General features: G+C 39.4%; 2 protein-coding genes across 6 annotated transcripts in view; one reads left to right on the top strand and one right to left on the bottom strand.

The window, feature by feature from the left end:
- Positions 1-410: 410 nt before the first annotated feature.
- PDCD5 (programmed cell death 5) lies at positions 411-4,797 on the top strand. The gene is made up of 6 exons (XM_074582991.1): positions 411-553; positions 1,645-1,685; positions 2,555-2,616; positions 3,043-3,134; positions 3,355-3,426; positions 3,828-4,797. The coding sequence occupies exons 1-6, from the start codon at positions 488-490 to the stop codon at positions 3,873-3,875; spliced, it is 381 nt and encodes a 126-aa protein (XP_074439092.1). The 5' UTR covers positions 411-487; the 3' UTR covers positions 3,876-4,797.
- Positions 4,798-6,667: 1,870 nt separating this feature from the next.
- ANKRD27 (ankyrin repeat domain 27) overlaps positions 6,668-21,775 on the bottom strand; it is a 46,392-nt gene continuing 31,284 nt past the window's right edge. For 3 of the 5 annotated variants that reach the window (XM_074582985.1, XM_074582983.1, XM_074582986.1), the window contains exons 22-29: positions 17,406-17,528; positions 15,422-15,619; positions 14,105-14,224; positions 13,347-13,508; positions 12,345-12,453; positions 10,892-10,973; positions 10,319-10,391; positions 6,669-8,696 (exon numbers count right to left, since the gene is read on the bottom strand). In XM_074582985.1, the coding sequence (XP_074439086.1) occupies positions 8,424-8,696; positions 10,319-10,391; positions 10,892-10,973; positions 12,345-12,453; positions 13,347-13,508; positions 14,105-14,224; positions 15,422-15,619; positions 17,406-17,528 (1,140 nt within the window). In that variant the 3' untranslated portion in view covers positions 6,669-8,423. Of the gene's footprint in view, positions 8,697-10,318; positions 10,392-10,891; positions 10,974-12,344; positions 12,454-13,346; positions 13,509-14,104; positions 14,225-15,421; positions 15,620-17,405; positions 17,529-21,775 lie in introns of all 5 variants that reach the window. The other 2 variants (XM_074582987.1, XM_074582984.1) reach the window with 1 other exon arrangement.

The following is a 21,775-nucleotide window of genomic DNA, read 5'->3' as shown; positions in this document are numbered from 1 at the left end:
ATGAAATAAAATACGTATTTTCACAAATTCAGACACTAGAGTCTTCTAAAAGTGCGGTTTTGCCAGGCATTAGAGGATAAATGAGTCCCTTGTCGCTCAAACCAGGACAAACCAGGCCAGAACCAGCTTACCCGGCGTAACGGCCCCACCCCGCTCCGCCCCCCGCGGACCCGGACCCCGAGAGCCGGCAGGCCCAGCCCGGCCCGGGCTCCTCCTGCCACCAGCTCTCAAAAAATGGGCTGCAGTTTGCCCCGCTTCCTCTTCACAGCTTCTCCCCCGCCGCGGCCGCTCGCAGGTTCACCGCCCGGCGGGCCGGGACGCGGCAGGGAAGGGGCTGCGAAATGCTGCATGGAGCGGGGCTGAGGAGAACCAGGGGGAGCCCTCCGGACGCCGAGGCCGGCGCCCGGGGACGGCCCGACCCCGCACTCGCCCGCTGGGCGGCGGCGCAGGCGCGAGGTGGGGCGGTTGCGGCGCCCGCCCCTCAGCCATGGCGGACGAGGAGTTGGAGGCGCTGCGGCAGCAGCGTCTGGCTGAGCTGCAGGCCAAGCACGGGGTAAGGCGGGGGGCCCCCGCCCCGCTCCCTGCCGCCGGGGTCTCGCCGGGCACGGCAGCGCCCGGTTCCTCCGGGCCTGTGTGGCGGCCGCCGCTCGGGAATGCGGGAGTGGGAGCGGCGGGGAGGAGGGGGCGCGCCTTGAGGAGGCCTCGCCATGAATAAAGGCTTGGGCTGGAGGCCGGGGGGAGGCGGCCCGGCCGCGCTCGGTGCTTTGGCTGGAAACTTCGCCGACTGCGACCTCAGGGACTGGGGGAGGGGGCGGCCACCGGGCCCCCAGCGCCGCCTGCGCTCCTCCGGGGTGGCTGGGGCCTGCCTCCTGCTGCCCGCCGCGGGTGCCCCGGCCGCTGCCGCGGACGGCTCAGCGCGTACGCGCTCCCTGCCCGACCCTCCGTGCCGCTGGCGATCCTGCGGGTTCGCGGCGCCAGCCTATCCAGCCGTCCCCGTTCCCGGGGCTGAGGCGGCTCGGTCTGTGCTGCCGCTCCTGTGAAGGTTCCTTCCATGCCCACCATCAGCCTCGTTACCTCTCTCCGTATGGTTTCCCGTTGTGCTTTCACACTTTGAAATGTTACCTATAAAATTGGAGGTGCAAATTCAACATAAAGTTCAGGGGTTTTCCTTTTTTTTTTTTTTTGTTATTTGCTTCTGAATAGTGATCTCGGGTGCCTGTATTAGTCCCAAAATACCATGCTAGGGCTGTGTTTTCTTCTGTATTGATAAAGTGTTACATGAATTTCATTTGTCCTTAGTTTACTTTAATGAGTTTAAAATGCTTTTGTCTGTTTTCTGGGCTTTGGGAAAGTTTATTATCTTAGACGTTACAGGAAAGCCTTTTAATATCCAAACCAACAGTCTCTGGATAGATCCAGTAGCACTCGTCATTGCGCTAGTTTGTGTTACTGCTTTGTGAGGAAAGCATGGTAGGGCATATTTATTTGCTAGGGCAGCAAATTCTTATTTTCAGGATCTCGTGCGCGGTCAGGCGAGTTTAGCAGCCAGGTTTAGCTTACGTTGACTCTGCTGAAATATTTAAACTTACTATCCTGTATGGAATGTTTCTGGGTGATCGTGTTTATTCTGATCTCATTCTGTAGGATCCTTCCGGTGATCCATCGCAACAGGAAGCAAAACAGAGGTATCAATGAGAACTATCACTTTTTGGTTTTACATCTAATAGCTTTGAACCTTTTGCTTTTTTAAATTTTTTTGGGGGTATTTAATTTCTTTGGAACACTCACCTGATTTTTTTTGTTTTTATTGGAAGAACTACCAACAAAGAATCTGAAATGTCAAAGATTTAATCCAAGCATAGCTAAAATCTGATTGATCCAAGCGTGACTCCCAAGCCATGACTCTCTCGGATGATCTACAACAGTTGTCAGGCAGCCTGAACCCTGACTGGGGAGGGAGGACGTGGAGGAAAACAGCAGTAGCAGCTCATTTTCGCTTTGGGACTCACCTGAGTGCAATAGTCTCATGCCCCTTAGTGATCTAATAGGATGTTCTGGGGAAGCATCATCACTCCCGCTGTCATCTCCTTCTGGAACTCAGAAACCTCGGCTTTTCAGAGTTGGTCATAGGAAAATCTTGAAGGCTGGCAGAACTCCTCCCAAAATGGAGTTTTGTCCGAGTGATGAGTTTGGATTTGGCTCTGTTAGTGCAACAGGAACATGCTTTCCTAATTGATTGGATTTTTTTGGGACAGCTATTGCAGTTAAAAATATGAAACAAAACGATTCATATCAGAGCTTAGTGTGGAAAACAGCATTTAGTATTTGCACTAAGTAGAAAATTGAAAATGAGTATTTAAAGAGCTAGACTTTCCACAGTAAAAGTTTGTATTAACTGAAAAGCATAAACTGCCAGTTTTGCAAATACTTAGTTAAATATTATAAGTATATGAAGACTTATTGAAAAGTTCTAAATAAATAGTAAGGTTTGGTTCTGTCTTGCAATTGCACGGAATATGCCCACTTTTAATGTGTGGCTAACTTTTCATTACAGGGAAGCAGAGATAAGAAATACAATTTTAGCTCAAGTTCTAGATCAAGCAGCTCGTGCAAGATGTAAGTATCCAAGTAACTTTCTAATAAAAAAAATCTCATTTTGTGTACTCCAGTGCTGCTCAAATCAAGCACGTATGTGTTTGTATAGAGGCCAGACTAGAAAAATGCTGTTGCTGATGGGAAGATAAAACTACTACAGCTTTTCAGTTGGTGATATTGATGATTGGAGGGGAGAGGTTAACTGACATCTGAACGATGATAGTTAATCAAAATATTTTTTTTAATTAGGAACATATATTTAAGAATAAGGAACATAACTATCTTGTATCTTTATTTTACATAAATGTAAATGCCTTTTTCAACTTATTTCATGACCCTGGCATGAAGAAGATGGTTTCATTAGGGACATTTGTCATTTTTTAGTTACTAGTGAAGGTATTTGAGTATGTTTTAGAACAAAATGAACGGAGCCTGTTTTTGTTGCAGTAAGCAATTTAGCACTTGTGAAACCAGACAAAGCAAAAGCAGTAGAGAATTATCTTATACAGATGGCAAGATTTGGACAGCTAGCTGGAAAGGTGAGTTATGTTTTTCTTATTCTTTCTCACATATATTAATTTTCAAACCTAATTCACTCTGAAAAAGGGATGCTTTTAATATGAAAAAGGCAATTGAGAGCTTTAAATATTATTGTATAATTCCATCAAATGCCTTTTATAAGAAGGGAAAGTATGATTCGGTTGTTGGATACTAACCATCTCAGAATGTGTTTATACAGCTTTTCTTTTGCTTTCTTAGGTATCAGAACAAGGTTTGATAGAAATACTTGAAAAAGTGAGTCAGCAAACAGAAAAGAAAACAACGGTAAAGGTAAGCTGTATTTCCTAAAAGTTATTTTAATTTGTTATAAAATAGAGCAGAAAAATTGCATGTATTGGACCATTTTGGTTCAGGGTAGAACTTAACTTTGTAGTTACCACCTCTCTAACGTAGAGTGTTAAGCGCTGGGATTAAATCATGGCAGTCCTTATCAATAGTAAAATTTGCAGATGCTGGCACTGGGATATCAGCCTTCTGTCGTGAGGCAGATTACCTCGTGTCTGTCCTGGGCCATTATGCCAGGCAGGGACTCTGGGCGGAAGGTGGGTGATGGGGTGAATGTTCTGCTCCCATGTAATGCATTCATTGTCAAATGCACAGAGTTTGAAAGGCTTGCTCTATGTTGGATTTACTGTGACCCTTCTATTTTCACATTTCGTATTTCATTTTAGTTCAACAGAAGGAAAGTATTGGATTCTGATGAAGAGGATGATTATTAATACTACTGTAAGACTGGCTGCCAAACAAAAGGCCTGGAAGAAGGCAACATTCTTTTATCAGGCAGAATGCAAGATCTGAAAATGTTTACGCTTATTTACTTTTTTTTTTTTTACAAAAAGGCAAATGAACTTGTAAAATAAATCTGAGAAGGGGATTTTATAACTTAAATTTTTGTAGTATAAGAGGCTGAGCAGTGGGATTCCCCACTGCTTCGTTAGCATGAACATTTTGTTGCCCCTTACTCGCTGTGTAAGCTATGCTTTCAGCAACTGCACACACTTAACTTGTGGCTATTGGAGATACCGTAACGTGGGGAGGAGCCAAGTGTAAAGCTGGGAACAGCCACTCTCTCCAGTTTAGAGACTTACCTCCAGGCTGTAAGTCACAGAAGTGCTAGGAATGAGACTTCCTGAGCCCCTGTCCAGCACTCACTGGCTCTCAAGTCCTTACTGGAAATTTATAAAATAAAGTGAAGGTATCAAAGTAGTGTTTGGATCAGAGAACTTGATGTCAGGCAATCTGTGTAAAGAAACTGTAACCAGCATACAATTGAACTGTTCCCCTACGAAATAATCAGGCTATCTCAAAACAAGCAAGTTAACGGTGTAATACAGCACTGTTCAGACACTTGGTATCGTATATTCTTAAAACTACCTCCATTTTTATCAAATGGCTGGAGTGTTTCTTACCTTGAAAAAAAGACCATTTTCCTAAACTTTCTGCAACTCCTGCATGCATAAAGTAAAACTGAACTTGTGCTACACGTTTATTCAAAAATATGGTTACGGAAATATGTAGGATAAATACTGTAATGCGCTGATAAACACTCTACCATCACAAAACCCTTTTCTGACACAACAGGAATGTGTATGATCCCAACTGCAGTGTTTTTTTGGAAATTAATAAAATTGTTTAAAGTGAGCACTAGTGGGTGTTCTTCATCTTGTGTGAATGTGGTTAAAAAGTATTTAAACAATTGTTATTTTTGTTTCATTTGGACTAGATTGGGCATTTTGCTTGTCCGCATTGGTAATTAGGATTCCTTAACTTTAGTAATATCATGGGTGTATGCTAAATTTCTTTAGACTAATGACCCTTGACCAACGCGAAGAGTTTCAAGCCAAGGTGTGTCGATAGCTAGTTTAAAAGTTTTAGCCTTAGGGCTACAGATAATCCTAAACATCCATACTTCATATTCCCATTCCTAAATTTATCAAATTCGACTTAATAACAACCTGAGCTTTATTGCATTGGTGTTCTTCTAAAAAGGCTGTTCCAGAATCTCGGTTGTCAAAACGTGGGGTAATGCTTTGGATTTATTTTAACTTGCAACCTTTTGGTGATGAAACTGCAGAGTACAGTAACGTGCTTTGCAGACACGTGGCAAGTGTCACGAAGTTGACGTATTTGCACTACAGGTTGCCAGGGGAAGCTGCCAGGGGTGCTCCCTTCAAATCCTATTCCAGTTTAGCCTTTGGTAATCCTATTTTTGAATACTGAAGTATTTTTTTAATTACAAGCTTGTTTAAGCACGTCAAAGGAAACTTGCAAACTATTTAATTTACCTAAATAATTTGTTAGTTGTCATCTTTCCATCGTTTAGATTCTAGTGGAACTGTTTGACACTTAAGTGTTGGGGTTTTTTTATACATACACTATACATCCAAAATGTCTGGAAATAAGCTTTATCCTAGACTGAATGCTGAATAAAACTGAAGGGTAGCTCGGTCACTTGAACAGCCTCAGGTTCACAAGGACAACTGTTCTGATACTGTAATAGAATAGAAAACTCAGGTTATTTTAATAAAATTGTACTTTTTCTATAAAACTCTAAAGAAAAAATATTCTCCTGTTAGATATCTTAAAATACAGATTTTGTTACAAAATACAGCAGGCAGTATGCACCAAGTCTGCATTAAGTTACCTTAGTAAGCTACTACATTTTTTTTCTTGCAAATTTTGTATTTCATTGGGGAGGGAGTTTTTCAAAGGCAAGAGATACTTCAAGGCCTGGCCCATTCTTAAATTTTAAGAGGAAAATTAACCAATAATTACATAACCATTCATATAAGGGCTGAAACCTGGGAGTGTTGAAGCTGTTTCATCACTCACATAGACTACAACTAAGTACTTTATGCTTGAAATGTAAGTGTGAACAAGTTGTTTTCCCTAACCTGCTGTATTCCAAATTTGCTTTTAATAGAAAAAAGCTAATAACTAAATTCAGAGTTCACATCCTCTGACACTTATCTCTAACCCTTTTCAAAGTTATTAAATGAGCTATCTTAAAACCTGTTTCCAAAGCTATTCAACCGCACTGTGCTTATTAAGGATTAAGAAAAAAGACTTGATGCTGAACTTGGTGTCGTTGTGCTACCTCCTGTTTGGCAATTACAACACCATCTTCTGTATTTACACTCTCTAGCGTAGTATCACCAGTATTAAAAAGCTAATAAACTGATTTTTCTCATCCACGTTGTCGAGAAGTCTTAAGACAAGAATCATACAGTTAAATACACAGTATAATTAAAACACAAGCAAAATTTTCACTACGTAGTTTAGAAATTGGATCTATGAAAGTTCACTTATATCTTAAACTTTCTAAGTAATACGTAGCTTATTTTTGCTACGAGTAAGGATAAGCGCCTTACTCTAGGTCATCCTTATAGCATCGAAAGAAGAAAAAAAACTTGCTCATATCTCTTATGGTCTTTTGGCTTATAATAGCTGAACATCCACCCTACTCTTTTTTTTTTTTAATGGAAATGTAGAGCTAGAGAAGGAAGTTATGTGAAAGCGTTCAGTTTCACTAACAACTTTATATTGTACACCTCGATGCCTTAAATCCAAAACCAGACAAGCTACTAATAGTACTCATGAACATAGGGGGAAGAAGTTCGTATTGGACTTGAGAGTAAATTCCAACACATCCCTCAATTTACACACAGACACCAGGTGAAGTCTTCAAACGTCTACAAAAACAAAAGCAAGGAAATCTGCATAAAAGGTGCAATGCTTTTTAAAAAGCACTCAAAGAAAACAACATTTTTCAAGAGTTATTTTACTAGTTTTTTTTCTTTCCATCATTTGGCACAAATCCAAGGCACATTAGAAAATCAGATGAACTCATAAATTATTAGAAAAATAAACACATGACCCTCATCTCTAAATGTCCGTATGTGCGCTTACTGCACATTTTGCCTCTTAGATTAAAAAATTATTTGAAAAAATCACCAGTATGTCTTCCAGCTTCGTACTTTGCCAAGCAGTTTACTAATACCACAGTTAAAAGAAATAGAATTATTCATACAAATAGTTTATGAAATAAAATGCAAGCTGGACGTGATGAGCCAAGAATAAAAAATACTGCACTTAGAAACCCGGCTTGTGCTATTTACACATTCTCCTACCATAACCAAAACAGTTAGGCAACGAAGTCCAAATCTAAGCAGCCGTCTCATAGGTACTTGTGAGCTTTCAATTCTTCAGCGATCACCTCTAGGAATGAGGTAATATTTGGCCTATTCCAACAAATGCTTACTGATGTGAGAAGGGCATTTCATAATTGGAATTTCACCTTTTTAAAGAGCAGTCTAGAGCAGGCTCCTAAGCAGCAGTTTTGTCTGCAGATGTTGCCCATGTTCAGAATCATGAATATTTGTGCATTTTTGCATGACCTGCTTTAGAGGAAGAAAAAAAAACAAATAAAACAAAACACTTTTGTCCTCATACATGTCCTTATGCATGCTTGCCTCTGCAAATTTTTTTTTTTTTTTAATTAGGCTGTGAACAGTGAGTGCAAAGTTTAGCTTTGTCAAGGGCTCTCTACTTTTTCCAAGTATATTGGCTCCTGTATAAGAACTTGGTCTTGCAGGTCCAATACACGGGAACATTGCAAAGAAATGAGCAAGGATTACATCCCTTCACATTAATAGCAAGCATAAGCTTCTAATGTGGCGTCACAGATGTTCTGGACTATTGTTTTCCCAGCTACTGGAATATACAGAAATATATACTATAACGGTTTGTAACATTCCAATAAAAATAGAGACATTTCAATTACCTTTGGCAATAAATACCTTATTATCCAATATATCTTTATATATATATATAAATATATATATATTTATATATGCTTATCCAATGTAGTGATAAAAACTGAAAATGCAAAAATTATTCAAAGACTTTTAAAAACAAAGTGGGTGTCTGAAAAATACAATACAGGGTTTGGTTTGGTTTACTGTTACATATAATTTTTTAGTAAGTGCTAAGTAGAATAGGAAAGCAATTTTGCTGTCTACATCTCGGTACGTCCCTGTTTGTTGAGATCAGTAATGCTCTGGCCGTGTAGTTCCCTCCAACATAAACAGAGGATTCAGTCTCCGAAAGTGCCAGGAACATTCTGTTTCTGCTGAAGAGGCATCCTCACGTTCCGTTCGGAGGGCAGGCTTGCAAGCATCACTGAATTCTCTGATACACAGTGAAGGGTTATTGACATTAACAACACCTAGTTCCTCAGCTTTCAACAGCAAACTCATGCCTCCTTGTCAATGTTTTGAAAGCAAGTCATCCCAGCAGTCTCTTGATTGTGAAATACTTGGATTTCTAGGGCTGGATAAACTATCGCTGACATTCTCCGCTGGAAGTGTCACATCAACAGTGTGTCTTCGGTGCATTAATTTACTCCTGTGAGGAACTTCTATCATGTCATCATGTTTCACAAACTCACCACTGCATCCTGCGTCAGTAATCTTAACTTTGCTCTGGTCCAGCGTTTCAATGGATTTTAACTTGGTTTTATCAAAGCTTTTAATAGCTAACTGTGAGGACAGAAAAATGAATATAGCGTTGCTTGAATATAATTACCACATTAATTTCATGGTATTCTTTATACTGGGAACACAGCCAAGGATTAAAAATAGCATACTTTGTAGGACAATAATTATATTCGGTCTACAAATGAGCAAACAAGAAGAGGTCAACCTGCCTCAGGCTACACACAAATCAGTACCAGAACTAAAAGGAAAACGAAGGCATTCCAAAACTTATTTTCGCTGCACTATCCCAATCTCATCCTAATTCTTCTAATCACCTTTTGTAATGCAAGTATCAAGGTACTTGAAATTAACAGCTGTCCCTTACACCATTAAGGAACGTGTAAGCAGTCAATAGAGACAGGCTCAACAGGCACTGACGAAGGCAAAACCTCCCTGTCCCAGATCTCATCCGCCAAGAAAAAGACACCTACCCTCCCCACACCTATTTTTGGTCATTCCAACTATTCTTACATTTCCATATCTGCTCCTGACTCTTCAGAGTGGGTGGATCTCCTTGATTATGAGCCACTCTGCACATGTTAAAATAACTAAGAAAAAAAGAGAATCCAAATACGCTAGTGACAGATTTTCTAAGATAAGAACTAAAGGCAGAAATTAATTATGATACCCTTTGACTGAAATAATTGCAACAATCTTGAAAAAGTTTCAGATGGAGATTACACATGTTTAAACCCTGTATGAGGTGTATGACTTGTAAATTCACAAAGCCACGACAGTCACACATATCATGGTTAAAGCGCTATGTATCATGGTCACATATTAGTTTTTTGACACCTGCTGTACTTGCATGACATACTGCCTTCAGCCATCCACAATTATAAAATCTAAATCCCACGTTTTATAGCATAAGCTTGGCATTCTCAAGCCTCTTTGCAAATGTTCAATCTTACAAGGGCTCTATGAAATAGAACAGTATTCCATTTTCTAGACGGAGATGAGTGTCAGAGCCTGCAATTCCAAGGCTATGTCAATCTAATAACAGGCAGCTACTGAACTAACCTGGTAGAGATCTGTTTTCTTTTGAATAGGTCAGTTTTTCTCTCGATCTGCTGTACTGGAATGGCTCATCAGAAGGCCCAGCGAGAGCCAGAGGCGGTGGAAGGGAGGAAGGGTGTAGGGTGCCGCGGTACCCCCAACCCCACATTAATTGATTACATGCACTTCTGTCATGGCTGACACGCAGTTTGCTATCACCCTCGCAAACAACCTCCTCCTACAAGCGGACTTAGCATGCAAACCCTGATTTTAATCTACCGAAAACTTGTAAATAGCATCTCTGCTTGGCTACAGCTCCGATGAGCCTCGGTATAACCTAGATTTTGCTAGACATGACAAAGAAAACAAGGCAGAGAGATGAAGCCTGCAATAAGAGGTTTAGAGGTTTAAAAGTAAGACTAAGACGTTTAACAAGTGTTATAGAACCACCACTGAAGTCTGAACAATGATGAAACATTAGCAATTTAGCAAACAGGTCAGAACTTTTGGGATTCACCAACCACCACTTGTAAAGAAACTTTCCTGCTCTCTCTATCTATATTAATGGCAGACAAAACAAACAGATTTGCCGTATTATACAAGTAATTCAAGCAAGTATTTCCACTTACCTGATGCAATAACTGAGAGTCAAAATTAGGGACACTTTTATCTCTTGTTATTGTTCTCCGTAAATGTTTTGCTCTAAAAAATATTTTAAAGAAAGTAAATTTAACTACTGAAGTCTTTCCACAAAAGCCTCGATCACAGAAAATCCACAGGGTGGCACCATCTCAACACAGAAAGTCCACGATCTGACACCACCTCCGAAAAGTGACAGGCTACCAGTATTTCCTGTATTTTACCACAGAACATACATTAACGTTTAAAAAGATCATCGGCAAAACCCAACCACTGAGTGAAGCGCTAAGATAATGTTTGTAAAGCAGTCTGGCTCTGAAATTCATTTATGGTACACCAAGTATTCGTGCAAACCCAATTGTAAATGCATTTGCCAGTGCTCCTTCGCCTGCTGCTCACCACCAGGAGCGTGTCACACCTCCAACATCTGCCTGGTGACACCACCGCGCATGTACGTGATGTGTAACAACGCCTCAGCCCCTCTGGGGCTTTATCAACAGTTGTGTTGCTTGTTCGTTTATGGGAAACGATAAACGTACTTCTGAGGAAGCTTCTATGCTTACTTGTTAAATCTGTTAATTGATTGGACCAGTTGAAGTTGTCTGCTTATGGGATCATCGGCTTTCTCACACGGTTTAGAGTTCACTAGGGGTTTAAAAGAACAGGCAGCTAAAATTACAACTGAGTCAGGCTTAAGAATTAAAAAAAAACAAGTTCTGAATGAAAAGTCGTATCTACTGACATTAGATTTAAAATTTTACAGTACAAATATAACAGTAATAACTTGAATCAGAGTCACAATTTATCTTTGGAAATTTTAAAGCATTTTAAATTGCAAGAGTAAGCATTCTTCATCAGATTAGCATGACTGGCCAAACTTCTGAGGAGACTGTGTAATCCTGCACTTTGAGGCCCTTAATTCCAACTTCTACAACCCTGAATTAACACACAGATGCTATACCATCTCTTTGTTAATATTACTTACTCGTGTCTTCTATTGTTCTTTTAGAACTATTCTCATAATATTTGAAAGAACTGTATCCATCTAGAGCATCAGTAAACTGTGATTAATTTTGGTTTTGTATTAACAAAACATTCACAATCTTTCCTGGGGAAGCAGGCAAGAGTTATTTTGAAAAGTTTAACTAAAGCTTATGGATGCTGAAATGGGCGCTCCTGCTCCTCATCTTCCCTAAGCCCTGTTGTCTTCCCTGTGGCAGTCCTGGCAGCGGCAGGTCCTTTGCCACGCAGAGCGTCCTGCTCAGCACAAAACTTGTTACACCCCTCACCCCCGGTTACTGAACTGCATCAGCTTGAAAATTCATCTGAAAAACTTCTGAGCCAGCATAAGGAAAGCAGTGGATAACCAAGACCAGAAGCTGAGGGCGAGAAGGAAGAGGCGAGGATAGAGGGTGACACCACTCTTTCAAGTGTCCGTAAGCCATGACATCGGCTCATCTGCGTTGTCAAACTCTACCACGCGTCCCAACACACCTGCTTCGGCTCTTCTACATGCTGCCATTTGCTGAAAGTCACTCTTCTGCAAACCCTGCTCAATGGCTTGGACAGTCACCTTCGTAGCTCTTATTTCTGTCCCACAATACGAGAGACAGTAACTAATGGAAGAGCCACTCCCTATCCTACTTAGGGCAATGTAAATGACAACTAAAGGTGATGTAAATTAATCTGGTTTACTTTGCACTGAAATGGACAATTATTACATGGTTAATTATATCATCTCAAATGTGGCATGTTTTTTAACACAAAATGCTTTTGTACGTAAAATTCACACACACACCCCAAAAAAGTGAAAACTGAGTTTGCAGCAATGTCGTGAATATAATACAAAGTCTGCTGCATTTAGTTATAGTATTTTAGGTGTTACCTGTTATAAATATGCAAAATAGTTGACTCCTCTTTAATTGTAAGTAGATCGATTACACAAAATACTGGATGTAGTCACACATTAATTCCTAAATCCCTTTTTATGCATACCAGTGGAAATATGACAGGTACCTTTTTTTCTTATCTTGATAGTAGCATGCTGCTCACGCTCCTTTTCTGTCTCTGCTGATGGAGGTACATAGCTCGGTGCTGTTTCCAGCAACTTAATGATATTTGAATTCTTAATTTTAAAAGTTTCCATTTTCACCATTATTAAAGAAAAAGAAAAACATCAGTACAATTTAGGATTCTAGTCTATGCAGAGCGTGTTAATTAATTGCTGCCAAAATGAATGTCACGCACACAAAAATACCTCATAAATACAAACTTTAAATTGTATAATTTTGAGTAGGGACAAAATCAGTGTTCCACAAGTGGCACTGTATCAGAATGATGATTTTGTAGCCTTGACCTATTATTTTAAACCGTATTATTTATGATTAAGCTAATTTCAGTTTAAATGGTAATGCACATACTAAAATTGATTCAGAATAGAATTTTGTGGTCATTATGCTACATCTCAGAGGCTATTTAAACACAGAAAGATAGGGACCATGCATCAAATAATTTAAAGAGTGAAATAACTCTTTACAGTTTAATATTACATATTATGTTATTGCTATTAATAAAGGGGAAGGTCAGAGTTATTGATGACAAGATAAAAGGTACCAAAAGGCACAAAAGGCAAAAAGGAACAAGGAAGACTGCCAGCCATGTAACTGATTAGTGAAAGGTGTTCATTTTCCTACATTCAGTATTTCTTCTGCTCTCTCTGCCACTACTAGCATAGATTTTAATGTCATTTTCATTCACGTATGTGCTTTCACTCTTTCTAGACTCATCCTTTGTCTAGGATAACTCATTTTAGAAACACAACAGGTTTCCTATGCCACAGGTGTCATATCGTACGTTGTCCAATGAACAGGCATCTTAGTCTCTGTATCATGCATAATTGTTAAATGCGGAAGTCTTGGCAAATACTGTTGTGACAAATAGTTATATTTGTTTTCCTTCCTACATGGTGCATATGGAACTTTAGAAAAATCCAAGGGGAGAAACGATCTCTGCACTTACCGGCTCAGCACAGTCTGCGGGGGTGCAGTTCCTCTCATTCTTTACGTGCGTCATGGCACCGTTCCGAAGGAGCAAGTCCACCAGGGCTTCGTGCCTGCCGAGCACGGCCTCGTGCAGCGCCGTGTTCCCTTTGGCATTAGAAAGGTTAACAGCAGCTCCACGCTAGACAGCAAGACAAAATTGAAGTTACAAAGACAGAGTAGCATGAAAGGAAGATAGCACATTACCGTTCTGTTTTCCTCCTCTTTTATTTTCAATGTATGAATGAGAACAGTGCAAGAGAAGCCTTGTAGCTGTATATGAAACGCAGAAAGCATCGGCTAGCAATCACCAGTTCAACAATAAGCCACCTGATTGTATTATTTCCTCCTCTCTCATAGCCACAATATCGTGGATCAGCTCATTTCATTTTTGCATGTATCTAAGACATATTCCAAGATTAAGAAATATTTAAAAAACAAAATAAAAAAAAATGCAAAAAATCATACGCAATAGAATCGTAAGAAAGAAAATCAAACACTTGCTACAAAAAAGTTCCATAAAAGCAGCTAGCTGTACAACAGCTAGTAATATTTATCTAAAAAAAAAAAAAACACAAAGGGAAGAGATTGAAAGGAGTGAGATAACAAATACTCTTCTTTTTTCCCCTGAGTAGTTTTGACAGAGAAATGCATAACTAAAAATACTGACAGTACTGGATAAGCACAGATATCGCTTAAGAAATACTATTCTCAACATGCTGTTTTCAGTGATCTTACCTGTAACAACAAGGCAGTAGTCTCATACTGACCATTCAAGCATGCATAAATTAAAGGAGTATTTCCATATATGTCCTTTTTATTTTGTTTATCGTTGTAAGCCATCAGACACTTTACCACCTATTGAAAGAAGTAACAACGCTGTAATTTAAGATACCAACTAACCATAATCATGTGGTGAAAGCCCCACCTCCTTTTTTTAAAAATTTTTTTTTGAAATCTAGAATGAAAAAGAGATGGAAGAAAAAAAGACAGGGAAAACAAATCTCATCTTTGCCAAACGGATGATAACGACAAGCATCTCTTCCTGTCACACTGATTTTTGTATTTTATCACACACTTTTAAAACATCCTTAAGCAACTGAAAGGCCAGAAAATAAAACTCAAAGTGTGTTAAAACCATACAAAATCAGTAACTTAACAAAACACGAAAAACAAACCACCACAGCAACAGTATCCTTTCCCCCTTTCTGAACTCATCAGAACACTTGGAATCCAGAGTTCTTTATGTTGGAAATACCCCAGTTCAGAGAACTTCATTGAACTACAAGTTCCAGCTGCATTCTCATTTTCTTCTTGCTCCCCTAGCGCTCTGTCTCCCCATTAACTTCACAATTATCTCAATTTTTTTTCCTCTTGCAGTCCTCAGATCCTTATTCTTAAAACCCCAGTCTTCCACTTTTCTGCATGTTTCCATTTGCCCATCTGCACCTGCTTTTTCACGATCATTATTTTTTCTCCTCTCATTTCCCCTCACTCCTGTATTAACAGCCTCCCCTCACTAGCTGATGCTTCTCTTACACTGCTTATGCTTCCCTATGTCATGAGGTTTTCTGCTACTTCAGCTCCACTTGGCTCACAATCTACTTAAATGAGTGGAAAATACAGTAAATATTTAATACCGTGGCTATTGAAGATACCAAGTCCATTGCACCAAGAGATGTACACATAAACCTCCTTGAATAGAAGGGACAGAGAGAAAACGCATAGGAAAATTCAGCTGCACAAGGTATTTTTAAAGTGATGTACGACAGTAGCTATTTGCAGCACTTTCATTAAACAGTTATTTCAGGTCATTTAGAAAAAAAAATGTGCCTACTGCAACTGCTTCAGTTGAAAGATCCCCTTTCTGCCTGGAGATTTTAGACATTGAAAGAACAAACAGAATCACCAAACTAATTTTCACTGTTACTGGTTGAGTCTTGTTGATTATCATCATCATTATTATGATAATTACCAATTTGTTGATAATTTCACAAAACTGCTTTCTGTTGGCAGTTTGTTAAATAGTTTGCACTTATAAGGAGGCTCTGCTACCTGGAAGTGACCTTTCTGGCAGGCCAGATGCAGAGGAACGGCGTGTTTCACATTCCTGGCACTGATACTGGCTCCGTGTTTCAGCAGGAGAGAGACCAGCTCGGAGTGTCCGTGCAGTGCAGCCACATGCAGCGGCGTGAAACCATCCCGGTTTGAAACATTGACCCCGAGTCCATTAGCAGAGATCCTTCCAAATTTCTGTTGAGGAAAATACACAACAGAGCTATATAATTAATCATTCTGTTGACCAAAAAGGAGCCAAATACCTGCTAAGTACATACAATACAGATAGATGGACATCACAGGAACTTCTGCTACAGAGCCTTGTTTGAGACCTTCAGGAAAAGAGTTAGTAACCCAGAGCAGCTTGGTAGTATTTTTCAACAGAATAATGAGTTTTATTTTTCTCTCTTTTCTTCTAACATGATAGCTTCATACACAGAAACTCCAGGCACAGTATTCATGATATTAAAAAGAGGCTAAAGCAGCACAAGTTGAGATGGCAGTAAAACTTACAGTTTTCATATAGCTGTTAGGATGTCCATCCATATGGAGAGTGTTAACATTATGATTTACTTTCACTTATACAGACATTCATGCTCTTGCAGACAGACACTACACACCTATTTTACTGCTACATAAAGCTCGACATAATAAGGATAAAAACTAAAATCAATTTTATTCATGCAGAAGCAACACTGGCCCAGAGAACAGATTCCCGTGGGGAGTCAAGATGAGGAAACGACCTGGAAGACCGCTTATACAGCAGCACAGAACACCTTTTTTCACTCCTCGCAAACTGTGTAGGTGCCTGACATTTACAGTGAAGGAGAATCTCTCATTCTGCTTATCCTCGCTGTGCTTTCAAATGTGTGCCCACCTAAGACAGTGGTTAGGATTAGCGAGCAAGCTCCTTCTACGTTTCTTTGAGCAGGCGAGTAAATTCCACGGCAAATGCCATTCCTTCCCCTGTTCAGCAAAATGAACTTTATGGTCTCCGGCTCTGGCATCTTTAGCACACGATCTCTGTGCTGAGGGGACCCGGACTCACATTACCAGAGAATAAAGCATGGTGTGAATGTGAAGCGTTTAAGGACAACTAACATACTCTTAGCCTGCACAAAATAAACATAAGGTAGAGAGATATAAAATAAACATAACATAGAGAAGAAGTGAAGCCGTCTCACATTGTCTCAGTTAATTGATATGGATACTGTTACCTCAAAGTAGCCAATACGCTGAAAATGTATACTTTGGTTTATTTTGCAATGACTTATCCAGTTACATATACCTTCAGACATAGTAATACACTTTCTTCCTGAAAGACAAGTAATTTGTTTTCTATTTCCAAGAAGCTGGCATAATTCCTTATTTAAATTCAAGAAAAAAAAAAGTGTATCGTAAAGCCTGATTCTCCTCTACAATCTGTGATAAATAAGGGGAAAGGAAGTCTTTGCAATTATATTTAATGTCTGAAGAGGTTTTAGATATAGCCTGCATGAAAGATGCCATGCAATTTAAAAGATTTTATCAGCATTACATTGATTATAGGATTATCAGGTATTCCTTGCTAAACTGATTACTAACAGATTAGTAGATACTCTGTGGCAGTTAGCAATATAAACTACAAAAGAGAACCAGGAAAAAACTGAGGCCTAGAAAAAGATTTTTCCCGTTTGTTCAAAGCTGTCCAACCTTAATGACAGCAGTTCACACATTCTAAAAGCAAACTGCAAAGTTTTTTCTCTCCATTAGATATTGAGCAAGTCTTTAAATACTGCTCCTATAGCCAAAATTTTATACAGGTCATTTAAAAAGAGAATAATTTCATGACATCAGATGAACTCTGTTAAGTTCTGTGTATGTTTAATTGCTTTTTAGACAGAGATACAGAGTGGGCAATGCAAATGCTGCTTCCCTAGAGCTAGAAGTTTCACTACAAGAATATAAACTATTATTTAATTTAAAGAATGAATATTCCAACCTTTTGTGCTGGCCCACATTTTGAGCACTGGCATAATGGATGGCAGAATTCTGGTTTGGATGTAGTGGTTGTGTCATCCTCATCTTCTAAGTCTTCTTCCATCCATTCCAAGAGATAACGTACCTGGCATAAAAAGCAAGTCCGCCTTTATAGAGCCTGCAGGTTCCATGTCCTAATAAATGTGCATGTGTAGACACGTAAGATTTGACAAACATATACTTGTGAATATCTCAGGGAGACTAAACAGCTACCTCCTGGCATCTGCTGCCCACAGGCCAAATTAAAAAATCAAACATTATTGTTGGCGAAGCAGCTAGGAAGTTCATCAAGTAGAGCAGTGAAGTTAATGATAAATGACTTCCTGATGCCCGATCAAGACCTCAGTCTTCACCCATTCTCAAACCCTCCAAATCCTTTTAGCTCAGATGATTTGTGCCAGCTCATATCAATGCAAATTTTGTTTCATCCTCAGCTTTAACAAACATAAGTGGTGAAAAGGATGACAACCTTTAACCGATATCCAACACTTTGCATGGGCACTGACTTCTCTTAGGTCTGTCACCTCCCAGGAGCTTGACAGCTTCACTTTTTCCTCAATGTACAATGCCTCATTTTTGAGGAAGACAGAAGCCCTTCAAATGAAGAAAGTCTTAGGACTCAGAGCATTCATGTGCAATTTGAAAACAGTGATGCTTACTGCATGTTAATTTTATATTAACATATTATATTATATATTTTATGCAACAAAAAAAAAAAGAGTGCTGTTTAAGAAACACATTTTTACCTTGAAATTCATTAATCCACTGTAAAATGAAGACATCTTAGAAGCAGCAGTGGCTGTGAGTCCCCATTATTATGCCACCTGGCAATGTTAAGCCTGATATCTATCTAGTGTATCATTCTGAGTTCGTATTATGCTCAATGAGACAAGTCATTAAGAAACTCAAGAGAGAAGTGGGAATTAAACTGGCCTCATAACGCAAAGGACAATACAGTAACAGTCACCTTTTTGTAGGTGCATGAAAAGGACTAACATCACAGCACTCAAAAACCGAGACAGAAGTAAGATGGGGGCACCTGTGTGTGGAGGCTAGATCTTTCAGACCTCCTGCAGACCTTCTGGGAAGTTCCCAGACACAGCATGTTACAGGATTACACAGCAGGTATGAAGCTGTAATACATGCCATCTTGTGAAGGGTTTTCCTTTTAGCCTTTTTTTTTTTTTTTTAGCAGCTTTTAAGAGAGCTGACAAAAGATCTGTCGTTGTCTTGTTACCATGAAGAAAGATTAGCCCTTTGCCTCCCACCGAACAGTGGCACGGAGCAAAATCAAGGAACCACTTTCTGCTGAAATGGAGATAGAAGCACCTTTGCTAGATTTGTGGGTTGAGTCTGGTGCCACAGAACTGGACCAATCCAAGAGCTCTACAGATGCTAGTCAAGAAGAGAATGGGAAGAAACGAATTTTCTGCAGGTTCCTCCCACTGTAATTACTCTCGCACTTCACTGAATCACAGAATGGTGGGGGCTGGAAGAACCTTTGGAGATCATCCAGTCCAACCCCCTGCCAGAGCAGGGTCACCCAAAGCAGTTGGACAGGAACGTTGGTGGGTTTGGAATGTCCAGGTGGGTTTGGAATATCTCCAGAGACAGAGACTCCACCACCTCTCTGGGCAGCCCGTGCCAGGCTCGTCAGCAAGTTCTGCTTCTTACCATTAAGGTAATAGGAAACCAAACACACATTAATAATCTATCCAATTAAATAGATTCAGCTGGAATAAAGCCTAGGACAACCAGTACGGGCCATATACCTGATTCTGAATGATAACATAATTGAGACAGAAAAGACATGTTTTTCACAGGGAATATTACTTTCCCTGCAAATTCCATGTCGTTCTCTGGAGTAAAAAGAAATCTTCTCCCAGGCTTGTCTGTTTACAGAAGGCTAGATCAGCGATAATTTACTATTTTCTACATTTGTACACGTCTATAACAAATCTTACTGTCACCTCACTTCCCCCTTTCCCTGCAGACTGACCAAGACTCTCACCACTGACACTTTCTCCTTCTTCTATCACAACTCCGTACTGCTGTTCTCATTATCCAAGTACGCAGCTCTCAAAGTACTAATACCAGTGTCTGACCAGAAATCTGAAAATGCGATTCCCATGCATACCTCTTTATAATTACAGTGGACTAGCCTTTTTTTTTTTGGTTTAAAGGTTTTGGGGTCAAAAGTTCAAATGTACTTTTAAGCAGACACACAGTGAAGCATCTCAGGAAACTGTCCATCATCTCCCTTTGCCAGTTAACTTGTCATCTAAAACCTTCTTTACACTGCAGAGAAACACGCTCCCTGGAACATTTAGCAGAGCACTCCAGGCGCGCTGTACCCTGTATGCCAGGCTTTTAGCTGCTCCACAAGATTTATTTTATACAAGGGATTTGCTTTTTTTGTGGTGGATTTACACATATCCATTCCACCAGAAGAGTCAAGACTATCTGGGTGGAAGGAATTTGAGAAGAGTGCCTAATCCAGTATTCTACACTGAGACAAAGTCAGTTCTTCCTTAACACCATTGATGGAAGTTTGACCAATCTCTTCTCAAATACTTTTAACAGAAGAGGTTCTGTAACCTCCCAGCTCTGTTCTAGTGTTATCCCACTCTAATAATAAAAGGGTGGGGGTTTTTATTTGCTTGTTTTTTAAATCTAAGTATCTTTGTTGAAATCTGAATGGTTCATCCATCACTAAGGAGCCATGGCGTACACCGCACTACTAATCTAATCACTAAGAATGAAAGATCGAAAATTGACGTTAAGCAGTATCGACTACTTCTACACTATACTTTACTGACTTACAACCATATAAAGGCTTTGTTCAAAGCAATATACACAGGGCTAAAGCAACTCTTAACAGTCTCCACCAATAACGGAGCTACAATAATTTTCTACCCATTCAGCACTAAATACATCAAAAGTACAGTTTGAGAACCTCTCTCAAAAAAGCTGCTGCAAAACTGCATATTGTGAGAATAAAGTTTAATCCTTTCTATACACATAGTCCCTCCATACTGTCTCAAAATACTTCTTTCTTGCTACAGACACAGGAAATTTACTTAAGTGGGCAAAATTTTATTTTCAAAATGTAGAATTAGTTGCCATTGAGTCAGCTAACTAAAATAACTGTCATTGATTAACATCACTATCTCCAATCTAAAGCATACTTGCTTCTGAAGTTTGCAGATGCTACGATGATGACAAAGATTGTTCTCTGGCTTCCTGAACAATCACAGCATGCTATTTTTTTTTAATCTTCCAGTTTCATAGCACTTTTTCTCAACGCCTCCTCTTGCCAAGCTCAGTTGGCTGTCACAGCGGAAATCTACAGCAGCACCACTGACCCTACTGCTGCTTCTGTTCCTACGGAGACAGACCTCGGGCTGCCGGAACAAGATTAGAGTTTTTAAATTGCCGTGTTTTTGTAATAGATATGCGAGCTGTCACTTTTGCCATCCCCTTCAGTTGGACAATTCTTTTTATAATGAACAGTTTTACATGAACTTGGGTAATGTGGGAAGTAAAGCCACAAAAAATAAGGTGATTCTGTCAGATTAGATTTCTTTATGCTTTTCATTGTTGATATCTATTGAGCAAGCCTAGATACTAATTTTCCATCAGACTATAGCACTATATTTAATTTTCTTTAAATATTTTCATGATGTGGCTTAGATTTTCACAAAGTCTGTGAAAAGTTAATTGTAATACATTTATGTTTACTACTTGCCAGGAAAATGGTAAATATCACCATTTCATGTATTGCTGCTTCTTGTAATGACTTAAGGGTTGACCGGGAAATAATTATGAAGATTAAGTTATGTTGTAAACTAGGATAATGATATTTGCTTAACAACTGAACAGTGCTTTCCTCTATCAGTTCATAAATTAATTTGCTTCTACCACCTAACTGGAATAAAACATGAGAGAATCAATATTGACGTGGTATGTATTTTGTGACACAGATTATCTATTTTATTATGACTGAGTGCTTCATTAACATTTGTAATTCTTGATACATATCACCTAAACAAATTTCTCAGAACATACATCCAGCAGAGAAAGCCTGCATTCTCACATGAGTTCATGACTTAGTTCTGTGAACTACAAAACAATTAAGAAATGTACAGCCTTATACATCTTTCCAAAGAAAAAACTAAAGACTTCTGTGTCATCTTCAATTTTTCAGTAAAATGACACACCATATTGTTCAAATTTTCACGAATAAAGGGCAACAGTAACTAAAAAATATGCCAAGACAGGTGGTAAATCTCAAAAATTACAGAATATCAACTCTGAAACTGGATTATTATA

This window comes from Larus michahellis, chromosome 4, assembly GCF_964199755.1.
Source record: "Larus michahellis chromosome 4, bLarMic1.1, whole genome shotgun sequence".
Classification (NCBI taxonomy): Eukaryota; Metazoa; Chordata; class Aves; order Charadriiformes; family Laridae; genus Larus; species Larus michahellis.
Note: the sequence above shows the minus strand (reverse complement) of the source record. Positions and strands in the feature narration are given on the sequence as shown.